The 13,876-nt window shown below is 48.4% G+C and overlaps 1 protein-coding gene across 1 annotated transcript in view; it reads left to right on the top strand.

Moving 5' to 3' along the window:
* DDC (dopa decarboxylase) overlaps window positions 1–13,876 on the top strand; it is a 438,446-nt gene that overhangs the window by 287,037 nt on the left and 137,533 nt on the right. Inside the window, 1 exon segment of the mRNA XM_030209542.1 lies at window positions 11,115–11,209. Within this exon segment, the coding sequence (XP_030065402.1) occupies window positions 11,115–11,209 (95 nt within the window).

Here is a 13,876-nt window from a genome sequence, read left to right as displayed (position 1 = left end):
AGCCGCATTGAGCCTGCCATGAGTGGGAAAGCACGGGGTACAAATGTAACAAAAAAAACACATAGTAAAAATTATTTTAGGTACATAAAAAGCAGGAAGCTGGCAAAAGAATCGGTTGGACCGCTAGATGACCAAGGGGTAAAAGATCCGATCGGGGAAGACAAAGCCATAGCGATTAAATGAATTCTTTGCTTCGATCTTCACCGAGGAAGATTTGATAGAGATACCGGTGCCAGAAGTGGTATTCAAAGCTGACGAGTCGGAGAAACTGAATGAAATCTCTATAAACCTAGAGAATGTAATGAGGTAGTTCTACAAATTGAAGAGTAGCAAATCTCCTGGACCGGATGGTATTCATCCCAGAGTACTGATAGAACTGAAAAATGAACTTGCGGAACTATTGTTAGTAATATGTAATTTATCCTTAAAATCGAGCGTGGTACCAGAAGATTGGAGGGTGGCCAATGTAACGCCAATTTTTAAAAAAGGTTCCAGAGGAGATCCAGGAAATTATAGTCTGAAGTCAGTGCCAGGCAAAATGGTAGAGACTATTATAAAGAACAAAATTATAGAGCATATTAAAAACCATGAATTAATGAGACAAAGCCAACATGGGTTTAGTGAAGGGAAATCTTGCCTCAGCAATCTATTACATTTCTTTGAAGGGATGAACAAACATGTGGATAAAGGTGAGCCTGTTGATATTGTGTATCTGGAGTTTCAGAAGGCGTTTGACAAAGTACCTCATGAAAGACTCCAGAGGAAATTGGAGAGTCATGGGATAGGAGGTACTGTCCTATTGTGGATTAAAACTGGTTAAAAATAGAAAACAAAGAGTAGGGTTAAATGGTCAGTATTCTCAGTGAAGGGTAGTTAGTGGGTGTTATGATTCCGCTAGACAGGCAGGGGAATGACTGGGACTCCCTTCTGATTGGCCTGTTAGGGATTGAGCTGACGTCTGAGGCAGCAGACATCAGAAGTCAGATCTTTTTAAACCTACCTTTCCCTACAGTCCATGCTTTAGCATTGATCCCTGTCAGTGAAGCCTTTTACCCTCTCTCTGTCTATTGTAGAAATAGTTCATGCCAGAGAGACAGCCACAGAGCTGCTCTCTCATGAGAAACCAATTAATTGTATCTGAATTGGCAAGTAATCCAATTACTTTCTCCTAGGTAGCTTTGAGTCTTTAATATCTACTAATTGGCTATTGAGTAGTAAAACAAAACATTAAAGACTCAGACCCAGAGAACACCTATGTGTAGCTGGGGTAATATATTCCCATAACCAATTGATTGTACATGTTACTTGTATATTCCTTGGAGTCTCAGATATAGAGGTAAATTTATGTAGTAATATTCTGTACTCTCAGTGAGATATCTCTGACCTGCTAATTGTACAAGTACTTGATAAGATATCTAATAAAGAGCAAACTGATGCAGCCTTGGGTGGTTTATTTCTTCCTAAGTATTAGTGGGTGGTCCACTATATTGGGAGGGTAAATACACCCTAAAACAATTATACACTATGCTAGTAGCACACCATGCTTTTGTGGGAGTTTGTTTACTCTTCTCATTGCTCGTAGTTTCTCTGTGTGCTGGCTGTTCCCAGCGTATGCTTGTTTGTTTCCCTAGCTAAGCTGCTTTCCTGATTACCTTACTTCCCTGCACCTGTGGGTGCTCTGTCTCTGTGTGCTGGTTGTTCCCAGCGTATGCTTGTTTGTTTCCCTAGCTAAGCTGCTTTTCTTGATTACCGTACTCCCCTGCACCTGTGGGTGCTCTGTTGCTCTGTCTCTGTGTGCTGACTGGATTCTGGTAAGAACATTGTTTGTTTTCCCCTCTTTTGTTAACTTTAATCCTTTGACTGCAGTGTAAGCCCTGCTTCTTCCTGACTTGTGTTTAGTAGCCCTTCCCTTTAGCCTGCTTTTACGCTTTGTCTGCTGTGCCTGACTCCTGACTCTTGTGAACATTGCCCTTATCTGTTTGGTGTATGTAAAGGCAGCCTTTCCTGTTTGCTTGCTTTTCCCTTTGTCTCTAGTGTTTGTTAATTGACTCTGTCTCTCAGCCTTGTGTATTCCTCTAGGTGGCTTCCCTTTACCCTTGAGTACTGTATGGTACAGCCTAGAGTGTTCCCATGAGTGGCTTTCCTTTTTCCCTTGAGCGCTGTGTGGGATAGCTTAGTGCAGAGGTAGGCAATTCCAGTCCTCGAGAGCCGCAGGCAGGTCAGGTTTTCAGGATATCCACAATGAATATGCAGGAGATAGATTTGCAAGCACTGCCTCCTTGGTATGCAAATCTATCTCCTATATATTCATTGTGGATATCCCGAAAACCTCCTTGGTATGCAAATCTATCTCCTGCATATTCATTGTGGATATCCTGAAACCTGACCTGCCTGTGGCTCTCGAGGACCGGAGTTGCCTACCCCTGGCCTAGTGTATTTGAGTGCTGTATGGTACAGCCAAGAGTGTTCCTGTGGAGCTTCGCTCTTATAAAGTCTGAGTCCCATTCTGTCCTCGGCTTTCCCTTTTTCTCTGTGGGCTTTGCCTCTGCTACCTGTGTTTCTGCCTAGCCGTTGTTTGCATGCTCGTACCTATTACATAAGGGGGATAACAACTTTAAACAGAGTACCAAACCTTATATTAAATACAACACTTGTACTCTGAAATTATCATAAAACAAATCCTTGATTTATTAATACATGATCATGTAGCAATACATCCACTTTAGGTTACCAAAGCTCCCCTCCCAGATTCACAACCACTCCAGCATGCGCTCACATGCACCCTATTAGTCCATTCAACTCCTTCATGCCACTAATTAATTGTAGTGCAGCTGCCTCTGGCATCCGGTAGCAAGGTGCTTCTGGGTTCTTGGCTCTCCTAGGGCATGTGCATGCACTGAAGAACTGTTCTTGAAGGGGCAGCATGCTGTGGTTCCAGGGAGGTAGCTGAGGATCTACTTCTGGGTACTGAAAGGAGGTTCCTGCTCCCCTCAGATGCCTTCACAGCGTGGTCTATAGCTTTGTTCCAGCTCCAGTCTAGGTCTTGTTCCTGCTTAGCCTTGTTCATGTACCCTTGTTCCTGTGAAGCATTGTTCCTGCCTAACTTTGTTCCTGCTCTAGCCCAGTTGTACCTGGTTCCTGCTTCAGCCAAGCTCTGTTCCTGCTTCCTGCCTTGTCCCCCGAGTTCTGTCAAGCTCCAAGCCCTGCCTTGTCTCTATCCCTGTGGTTGTGACATGTATGTCAAAAGCCCCTATTTACTTTTCTGGATGCCATGGAATACTCAATGGCATCATTAGCATTGATTTTAATACAATATACAACCCTGTATTCCATGTAGGTTAACACCCGCACTCAATCCCCTCTGTATTGCTCAGTGCGCACAATCCAATTTTAACCCTTGGTAATCATGCAGGTAGGCCCGCTGTGGCTTTCTGCATCAACCCCAAGGTGTTTTATCATCAGTCAACAGCCTGTATGAGTCACCAAGGTTTATGGCTGTAGTCACCATAGAAGGAAGGTCTTTGTTAGAGAGCATTCATTAAGAGCAAATGATTGAGACACCCCATGTCTAAAGAAAAGAGACAAGAAACCCTTGGAGAGCTCCACATACCATGTATATATACCCAGTGGTGTGCTGGTAAATGTTTAACAACAGGCTCTCTCCCCGGTCCCCCTCTGTGCCCCCAACCCCCTTTGCGCCCCCCCCCCCCCCAAATTGCAGACATGGCTATAGCCGGGGAGAGAGCCTGGGGGGGGGGGCAATTTATTACTCTAGAGAAAAAAAATTAAATGATCCCAGGTTCCAATCTAATTCATGTTTAATGTACGATAAAATGCCATAAATAAGTAAATAAATATAAACTTTTAATGTTGGTGACTTTGTTTTTCTGATCATGCTGGCCCAGTATCCGATTCTGCTGCTATCTGTCCTCTTAACTCCGTTTCCAGGGCTTCCTTTCCATTTATTTCTTTCCTTTCCTTCTTTCTTCTTCATTTCTGGTCCTCCGCAGACTTGACTGTCCAGTGGATCCAGCTACTGCCTATTTTCTTCATTCATGTGCAGTTTTTCTCCTCTCTTCCTTTTCCCTCATCTCATCTCCTTCCTCACTCTTCCCTCCCCTCCATCCATGTCCAGCTTTTTTTCTCTCTCCCCTGCCCTCCCCTCCATCCACCCATGTCCAGCAACCCTCCTCTCCCCCTGCCTTCCCCTCCATCCACCCATACCCAGCGACCCTTCTCTCCCCTGCCCTCCCCTCCATCCACCCATGTCCAGTGACCCTCCTCTCCACTGCCCCCCTCCAGCTACCCACCCACCACCCATGTCCAGCAACCCTCCTTTCTCCCCTGCCCCCTCCAGCCACCCATGCCCAGCGACTCTCCTCTCTCTCCTGCCTCCCTCCAGCCATCCATGCCCAGCGACTCTCATCCCCTGCCCCCGCTCCAGCCACCCATGTCTAGCGACTCCCTTCTCTCCCCTGCCCCCCCTCCAGCCACCCATGCCCAGTGACTCCCTTCTCTCCCATGCCCTCCCTCCAGCCACCCATGGCCAGCAACTCTCCTCTCTCCCCTGCCCCCCTCCAGCCACCCATGCCCAGCGACTACTTTTTCTCCCCTGCCCCCCTCCAGCCACCCATGCCCAGCGACTCCCTTCTCTCCCCTGCCCCCCTCCTTCAGCCACCCATGTCCAGCGACTCCCTTCTCTCCCCTGCCCCCTCCTTCAGCCACCCATCTCCAGCGACTCCCTTCTCTCCCCTGCTCCCTCCTCCAGCCACCCATGTCCAGCGACTCCCTTCTCTCTCCCCTGCCCCCCTCCAGCCACCCATGCCCAGTGACTCCCTTCTCTCCCATGCCCCCCTCCAGCCACCCATGCCCAGTGACTCTCCTCTCTCCCCTGCCCCCCTCCAGCCACCCATGCCCAGCAACTCCCTTCTCTCCCCTGCCCCCCTCCTTCAGCCACCCATGTCCAGCGACTCCCTTCTCTCCCCTGCCCCCTCCTCCAGCCACCCATCTCCAGCGACTCCCTTCTCTCCCCTGCTCCCTCCTCCAGCCACCCATGTCCAGCGACTCCCTTCTCTCCCCTGCCCCCCTCCAGCCACCCATGCCCAGTGACTCCCTTCTCTCCCATGCCCCCCTCCAGCCACCCATGCCCAGTGACTCTCCTCTCTCCCCTGCCCCCCCTCCAGCCACCCATGCCCAGCAACTCCCTTCTCTCCCCTGCCCCCTCCTTCAGCCACCCATGTCCAGCGACTCCCTTCTCTCCCCTGCCCCCTCCTCCAGCCACCCATGTCCAGCGACTCCCTTCTCTCCTCTGCCCCCCCTCCTCCAGCCACCCATGTCCAGTGACTCCCTTCTCTCCCCTGCCCCCCCTCCAGCCACCGAGGTTGTCCAGCGGATGCTTCTGGGCAGGCAGGAAAGATCCCCAGTCTTTCCTGCCCGCTGCCGGATCGCTCTTCAAAATGGCCAGCGAGACTTACAAGGGCGGCCTCCAAGACTTCAGCAGAAGTCTCGCGAGGCCACTGCTGGAAGTCTCGGTGGCCATTTTTAAAGAGCGATCTGGCAACGGGGGAGGGTCAGCGGGCTGGCAAGACTGCCTGCCCCGAAGAATTCGCTGGACAAGGGAGGGGAGGGTATGGACCTTGTAGGAGGGAGGGAGGGATGAAGGAAGGAGAACCGGCTCGCCCTCAGGAACAACCAGCTCACAAGTTGGTAAAAAATTTAACAACCGGCTCTTGTGAGCCGGTGTGAGCTGGCTCCAGCATACCACTGTATATACCTCTACTTCTTATACTGCTGCCTGCCACAGAGAGATTTTTGTTGTTTTCTCAGATGCCTCTATTAAAGCTGAAGCCACAGTGGCCTACTTGAAGGTAACAGATGCATATGGCATGCCCCATATGAGATTCATCTTTGACAAGACTAAGTTAGCACCACAGTTCCAGCCACACCTTTCCATGAATGGAATTATGTGGAGCGATACTTCTAACAGAGACAGCCAAGCTGATCCTTAGGGGTTTTCAGCCCACAAATTTTCATTTTGTTTACAAGAATTTATGTTTGGTTCAGGTTTTTGTTTTTTTAATTTTGTTTCAGGAGCAATATTTTAGTGTGCACTCTTATGGGAGACTGTGATCTTTTTATGAACCCAGGGGAAAATAAACAAAATATTTTGTGGGATTCTTTTCCTGTTGTTTCAGGCAAAAACAAAAGAGCACAAAACAACATGGGAAGTGTCATTGACATTTCCCATATTTCAAAGAACTGCACATTTCTAGCTGAAACTAAGTAAGATGGATATTCAACCAAACACAGTTGAGTACTATGCTAGCAGAGAGATAGTATTGGACTTAGAAATACAATCAAACCAGGAGGTTGTACATATATGTAAGCATCTGGGTCCCAAATCAAACTCAGAAGTTCATCAAGAAATATTGGTTGTCTTTTACTAAGGCGTACTCACGTCTTTAGCGTGTGCTAAAATTCTGGGTGCGCTAAATGTTAGAGACGCCCATAGGAATGCATTGGCGCCTCTAATGTTTAGCAAGCGTACAATTTTAGTGCATGCCAAAAACGTGAGTGCGCCTTAGTAAAAGACCCCCATTGTCTTCACCACTGGTTTTATATTTGTAGGTAAACTGAAGGTGCATCGCTTCAACTGTTTCTCGAGATGAGTGATGCTCAGAAGAGCCGTAGTGCACCTCATCAACATTGCACTTTCCTTCCATTAGGCATTGGATGGAAAATCAAGTACCAGCTACTGGCACTTCTGTATAAAGCTCCATACAGCTGAGCTCTTCTGAACATAGAAAACTGTCCTATGCTGCACACAAGAAGAGATGTCTGTTGAATAATTCCACTGCATCAATAAAGGGGAAAACATTCCTAAGGATAGCCTACTTTGTAAAATGAACTCTTTCATTGATGATGATCTGATTAGAGTAGGGGGTTGGTTCAACCAAACTAATTAGGTAAGAGTGAAAGAAACCCCCTGCCTGGTATCACATCTCTACTCGGCTTGTGTGCCACTACCATGAGCAGGTCAAACGCCATAATCAACGTGTCACAAAAAGAGCTGTTAGAGCTGCAAGGGTGTAGATTGCTGGTGCAAAACAATGCATCACTGCAATAATTCATCAAAGTATTAAATGCTACAAACTATAGAGCAAACATTTAAAACATAGATGGAAGACCTGCCTGCCAACTTAGCATCAATCCACCCTTTAATGGCATAGGCTTGGACATTTTCAGGCCATGATCACTTGTGTCACAATGATCCAGAGGAAAATGAATGGACTACTGGGAGAGTAGTTAGGACTTCGTAAGTGAGCTTGGTGAGCCCAGTCTCTGAAAGCAATCCCAAGCATATTCCCAAGTCTCTCTCATATGTGGAGAATGAGAGGGATTAAATTTTGCTCACCCTGGTATCTTGTAATGGTGGCACTGTCCATTTTATCTGAGTTAATGTTCAGTTCTCTGCAAATGCCTACAATGTTGGCTTCACAGTCAGAATGGATTTGCTTGACTGGTCCTCCGATAAAGCATTTGTGCAGTTTTCATCAATATTTATTATTTATTTATTGGGATTTATTAACCACTTTTATGAAGAGATTCACCATGAAGAGATTCAATATTATTGAATCCATGGATACATCAAGCTTCATAAATGCTCCCAATTCTTCTTTATCAGAGGTTCAGTCAAGCAGATCCATTCTGAGTGTGGAGCCAACATTGTGGGCATTTGCAGAGAACTGAACATTAGCTCAGATAAAATGGATAGTCCCACCATAGCAAAGACCAAAATTGGAAATGGGTATTCAATCCCCCTCATTCCAAACCTACAGGAGGCACGTCGGAATACGATTGGGATTGGTTGTCACATCCTAGATTCCATTCTCTCAGACTGGGCCCACCAAGCTCACTTATGAAGTCCTAACTACTGTCCCTCCAGAGATCTCAGCCATTATCAATGCAAAACCTTTGGTTCCAATGTCTACTGATCCACAGTTACTGTTGATTACATCAACGGCCATGCTTCTGATACAAAAGACTGGCATGAACTGAACTCCACCTGGAGAGTTCAACAAAAAAAAGATCTCTACAACCAGCAATGAAGATAGGTCCAAAGCCTTGCCAATACATTTTGGAGCACTTGAAGTAACTTTGTCTTGCTTAAAGATAACCAAGCTCTGCATAACAACTGGCCAATAGGATTTGTTGTCAAAACCTTTCCCAGCAAAGGTGAAAATGTCTACAAAATTAAAGTCAGAACTACAAATCAAGGGATAGTGAAATTCTTCATCTGACCTTCATCAGGCATTTTGGACTTTGCAAGAATAATTTTATACATCATTTTTATGCATTCCATCGGTGGCAGCTCAGAATTGCACATGTGCATTTTTTATTGCAGGGCCAGAATGTGGAATAAGCTCCCAGGACACTTAAGACTTTGTACAAATACTTAGCAGTTTAAAAGGTATTTAAAAGCTCACTGTTTTGTGAAGGCTTTTCTGGAGGGATGATACTCTCTTTGATTTTATTCAAAGACTAGCCGTTAAGCCCGTTAAAACTGGTGAGTCTTGGTATGGGGTTTTCCAGGGCCCCCCCACCTCGCCGCTGCAGGGCCCCCTGCTCTCCCTCCTTCCCTGCCAGCTCCAAGGCCCCCCTCTGTCCCTCCCTCCCAGCTCCAAGGCCCCAGTCCCTCCCCTCCCCCCCAGCTCCAAGGCTCCCTGCCCTCCCTCCCAGTTTCAAGGCCCCATTCCCTCCCAGCTCCAAAGGCCCCCTCTGTTCCTTCCCCCATCCCAGCTCCAAGGGCCCCCTCCGTCCCTCCCTCCCAGCCAGCTCGAAGGCCCCCTTCTGTCCCTCCCTCCCAGCTCCAAGGCCCCCTCCTTCCCTGCCAGCTGCAAGGCCCTCTGTCCCTCCCAGCTGCAAGGGCCCTCTGTCCCTCCCCCTCCCAGCTCCAAGGCCCAAGTCCCTCCCCCCCAGCTCCAAGGCCCCCTGCCCTCCCTCCCAGTTGCAAGGCCCCATCCCTCCCAGCTCCAAAGGCCCCCTCCGTTCCTTCCCCCCATCCCAGCTCCAAGGGCCCCCCTCTGTCCCTCCCCAGCTCCAAGGCCCCCTGCCTGCCCTCCCAGTTCCAAAGCCCCATGCTCTCCCAGCTCCAAGGGCCCCCCTCCGTCCCTCCCTCCCAACCAGCTCGAAGGCCCCCTTCTGTCCCTCCCTCCCAGCTGCAAGGCCCCCCTCCTTCCCTGCCAGCTGCAAGGCCCTCTGTCCCTCCCCCTCCCAGCTCCAAGGCCCCCCTCCTTCTGATACCTCCCATATCCAGCATTTCTCCTGCCCTCCCCTCCCTCCCTCCCCCCCCCGAGGTTGCCGCTACCGGTCCCCCCGGAGTTGCCGCTGCCGCCCCCCTCCACCTGGCCCGGGCCCTCTCTTCGCTGTTGAACTTACATCGCCGAAAACGCAGCAGGGCAGATCAGCTAAGCTGCCGTCGGCCTTCCTTCTCTGCCTGTGTCCTGCCCTCGTGTGACGTAACGTCGGTGAGGGCGGGACACAGGCAGGGAAGGAAGGCGGACGGGAGCTCAGCTGATCTGCCCTGCTGCGTTTTTGGCGATGTAAGTTCAATAGCAAAGAGAGGGCCCGGGCCGGGTGGAGGGGGGGGGCGGCGGCAGCGACTCCAGGTGGGGAGAGCGGTAGTGGTGACCTCGGGGGGGGGGGGAGCGGTTTCCTCCCCTTTACGCAGTTTCCTTCTCTGTCCCGCCCTTGTCCACATATTGACGCGGGGCGGGACAGAGAGGGAAGTGTCTACTGCGCATTTGCGGGTGAGTACGGTCACTCACATTTTATATGTTTGATGATTGTTGTGGTTTTATGTTCTTGAATTTTTAATTATGTATGTTTGATTGTAACCCGCTCACCATCCTAAGTTCCATGACACCCGCCTGCCAATCTGCCCCTCCCCCCCCCCAATGGACAGACACCTCCTCCGGACTCCCCCCCCCCCCCCCCTCTCATCTAGTGACTGTCTGTTCCCTTCTTCCTACCCTCTCTTATCAGTCCTCCAACCTTTGGCTATATTATTGGCAGTGACAGCCACTGAAGCAGGCCACTACCGGCCAGCTCCAGAAGTGGTGTCTGCGCTGCATCCTGCCTACACCTGAACAGGAAGTTGCATCTGAGGAGATGGGATGCGGCACAGAGAACACTTCTGTAGCCAACTGGCAGTGGCCTGCTTCAGTGGCTGACTCTGCTGACGGTGTACCTAAAGGTTGTAGGGGGAAGGGTTGGAAGAAGGGAATAGAGTTACCAGACTATGACAGGAAGAGGAAGTGAGGAAGAGAGAGAGAGGCCAGACTTCAGGAGGAGGATGGGTGCAAGATGCCAAACCATTTGTGTAATGGAATTGAAGTGGCAAAGAGGTGACAAGCTATGGCTGTATAGCTACCAGATCGAAATTGGAAATCAAATTCAGCAAACACCAGAAGGGCTGGTCCAGCTATGGGCCACATGTGCTGGCCACATTGGCCCATTGCCCATTGTCTTTACTGTGTACACCTGTACTTAAAGGCACAATGGTTGCTAACCTGCCTCCTAGATGAACAGGAGTTTCCCCTTTTTGAACAGGAGAACAGGAAAGAGACTCCCAAAGTGAGAGACTCCTGGTTAATGCTGGAGCCTTGGCAGATCTGCTGCAGATGACTTTGAATATGTATCAGCTACCTGCAAGAGATGTACCCTGTTGACCATTGTGGAGTCTTGGATTTTCAGAAATTTTTAATGGACAGTATTGCATGGTCTGTGACTGCATGCATTAACATTGGATGATTTCGAGTGTGAGTGAAATGAGAACATGCAGTGGCATCCAATATTCCTCAACTCACTTGTTTAAGCAGCAAAGAAATTTTCAAACTGTGTTCTCAGTTAACATGTACTGCACATATGTACACATTTATACTTACAGAGACTCAAACAGCCTACATATACATACAGTACTAAGGTGTCCATTTAGCAAATGGGTAAATAAGAGATTTCCATGAGACTATAATTCCCATTCTCATCCATGCAGGAGAGAGACAGTGTAGAATCCATGAATTGCTCTTACCTCTTTCTCATCTCTTTGTCTTCAGGTAATGAAGAGAATATCTGGTTGCACATTGATGCAGCTTATGCAGGAAGTGCTTTCATATGCCCTGAATTCAGGCATCTTCTGAATGGAGTGGAGGTAAGCAACTTTCTCTTTTCAAACAAACAAACAAAAAAAATCACCACACCAGACACTTCAAAAATGTCCTTCAATGTGGCTAAAAGTCCTTGTGGTGCAGCACCATACCAAGGGCTATGCAGGCAGTATGGTCACATTGGTGCAGAAATTGTTCCCAGCCCAACCTCTGGTTGTGGTGGTGGTGAAGTGGAGGGTGGAGGGTGGAGGATGCCAGTGGGTGTGTTGCACAGAGCTATCTATGGCTAGGTACAGTCCTGTTCTGGTGTTCCACACACTTTTGGCTACCTTGGGAGGAGGTGTTTTGGAGGGAGTGTTTGAGTCAGAATAAATCCAGCAAAAATCTGCCTGCACAAAAAAGGGGGTAAGGGTAATGGTATACAGAGATGGGTTTGTTACTTTTTAAGAGTACTTAAGTAAAAAATAAGTACTGGGTTCAAAACTAATGAAGTAAGAGCAGAAAGTCTTATAAAAAAAAAAGTACTCAAGTAAAAGTAATAAACTACAGCTCTTAAAACTACTTTTTTACTACAAAGTTGGATCACAGAATCTAGTATGTTTACAAGAAAATTTCCAGGGGGTCACACAAGGGCCTGCACCAATAAACTACCATGGGGGACACACGGGACCCGGCTTTCCACAGCGCCGCTAGTGCTTCCTACACCAGTCCCAGAAGTTTATATCAGAGGAGGCAGGCTTGGTGAAGAAAGCACTAGTGGCAGTGCATACAGCCAGGTCCCGCACGACTCCCATGGTAGTTTATTAGCACGAGCACAGCAGAGGTGCCACAGGAGGGAGGGAGCAAGACTGTGCTGCAGGACTATGGTAGATGGGAGGGGAGAAAGAGCGGGCTCTGCACACAGTGAAGGTGCGGTTCAGGCTGGGGAGGCAGCTGACAACAACAGCTGTTCTAGGCAGGAGTAGAGGGCGGGGACTAGGATTTCCAGGCGATGTCAGACCCGGGCTTCTATCTGATTGGGCCCAAACTTCTGGTCCCAGCTTAGCTGTTTTTGGGACCAGAATTTCGGGCCCAATCAGCTGCAAGCCGCGTCTAACACCGCTTAAAAAGCCTGTAGAGGGGGAGAAGCAGAAGGATGAAAAATACTTTTTTTAAAACTACTTTCCAAATTTGTACTTTGTTACTAGATACAAATGTACAGCTTAAATGCAACTCATTACAACTTAAAAGTATTGCAAAAAAAAAAAAAAAGTAACTTGTTACAAGTAAAAGTACTGCCAATTGTACTTAAGTACTGTAACGCAGGGGCGTAGCCAGACACCCAATTTTTGGTGGGCCTGGGCGCAAGATGGGTGGGCAGAAGAATCCCGCCCCATTCCACAAGTGATTTGGTCTCTCTTTCTCTCACCTGCATGCCATATGGTCTCTCAAACATCCCCCCTCTCCCGCATATCTTTTAAATAGCAGATTTTCACTGGCAGCGAGCAGCAACTAATACACACTGCTCATGTTGGCCCCACAGCCTTCCCACTGATGCAACTTCCTATTTCCACATAGGCAGGAATACGTCAGAGGGAAGGCTGTGGGGCTGGTGCGAGCAGTATGTATCAGTCGCTGCTTGCTACAGGCGAAGATCTGCTATCTACAAGGTATGCAGGAGGAACACCCAGGCCCACCCTTGGCTACGCTACTGCTGTAATGAAATACATATACTGTGTTACTACTCATCTCTGATGGTAAACTGCCTTTCTGTGATACAAAGAGGGGCATAATCGAAAGGGATGCCCAAGTTTTGCTGAGGACGTCCTCACAAAACATCCCGATGGAGGGGCGGGGAAACCTGTATTATCGAAACAAGATGGACGTCCATCTTTCATTTCGATAATACAGTCGGGGATGCCCAAATCCTGAAATTTAGGTCGTCCTTAGAGATGGTCGTATCTAGTCTTGGTCATTTCTGATTTTCGGCGATAATGAAAACTAAGGACACCCATCTCAGAAACGACCAAATGGAAGCCCTTTGGTCATGGGAGGAGCCAGCATTTGTAGTGCACTGGTCCCCCTCACATACCAGGACACCAACCGGGCACCCTAGGGGGCACTGCAGTGGACTTCAGAAATTGCTCCCAGGTCGTAAAAAAAAAAAAACAGGACCAGATAACGTTGTCCAAGTGCTTGTCAGGGACGCCCTTTTTTTTTCCATTATGGGCCGAGGATGTCCATGTGTTAGGCACACCCAAGTCCCACCTTCGCTACGCCTCCAACACGCCCCTGTGAACTTTGGTCATCCCTGCAATGGAAAGCAGTTGGGGACGTTCAAAATCGGCTTTTGATTATACCGATTTGGGCAACCCTGTGAGAAGGACGCTCATCTTCCAATTTGTGTCGAAAGATGGGCGTCCTTCTTTCGAAAATGAGCCTGAAAGTGATTTACATTTATTATATGCTTTCTCTGTCTCTTGTGGGCTCCTAATCTAAGTATTACACCTGGGATAATGGAAGATTAAGTGAGTTAGGGCTGGAACTGCAGTGGGAATTGAACTGTTTCCTAGGTTCTGGTACATTTTAAGTGCAGCTTTACAGATAGGTTACAGCAGACACATTCCTAAGGTCTTAAGGACCGGGGAGAGAGCCTGTTGTTAAAAATTTACCAGCACACCACTGGGTATATTCCCTTTGAAAACTAGTGTAAACTGCAAATAACGAACCTG

This window comes from Microcaecilia unicolor, chromosome 1 (assembly GCF_901765095.1).
Source record: "Microcaecilia unicolor chromosome 1, aMicUni1.1, whole genome shotgun sequence".
NCBI lineage: Eukaryota > Metazoa > Chordata > Amphibia > Gymnophiona > Siphonopidae > Microcaecilia > Microcaecilia unicolor.
This window is presented reverse-complemented; position numbering and strand designations above follow the sequence as displayed.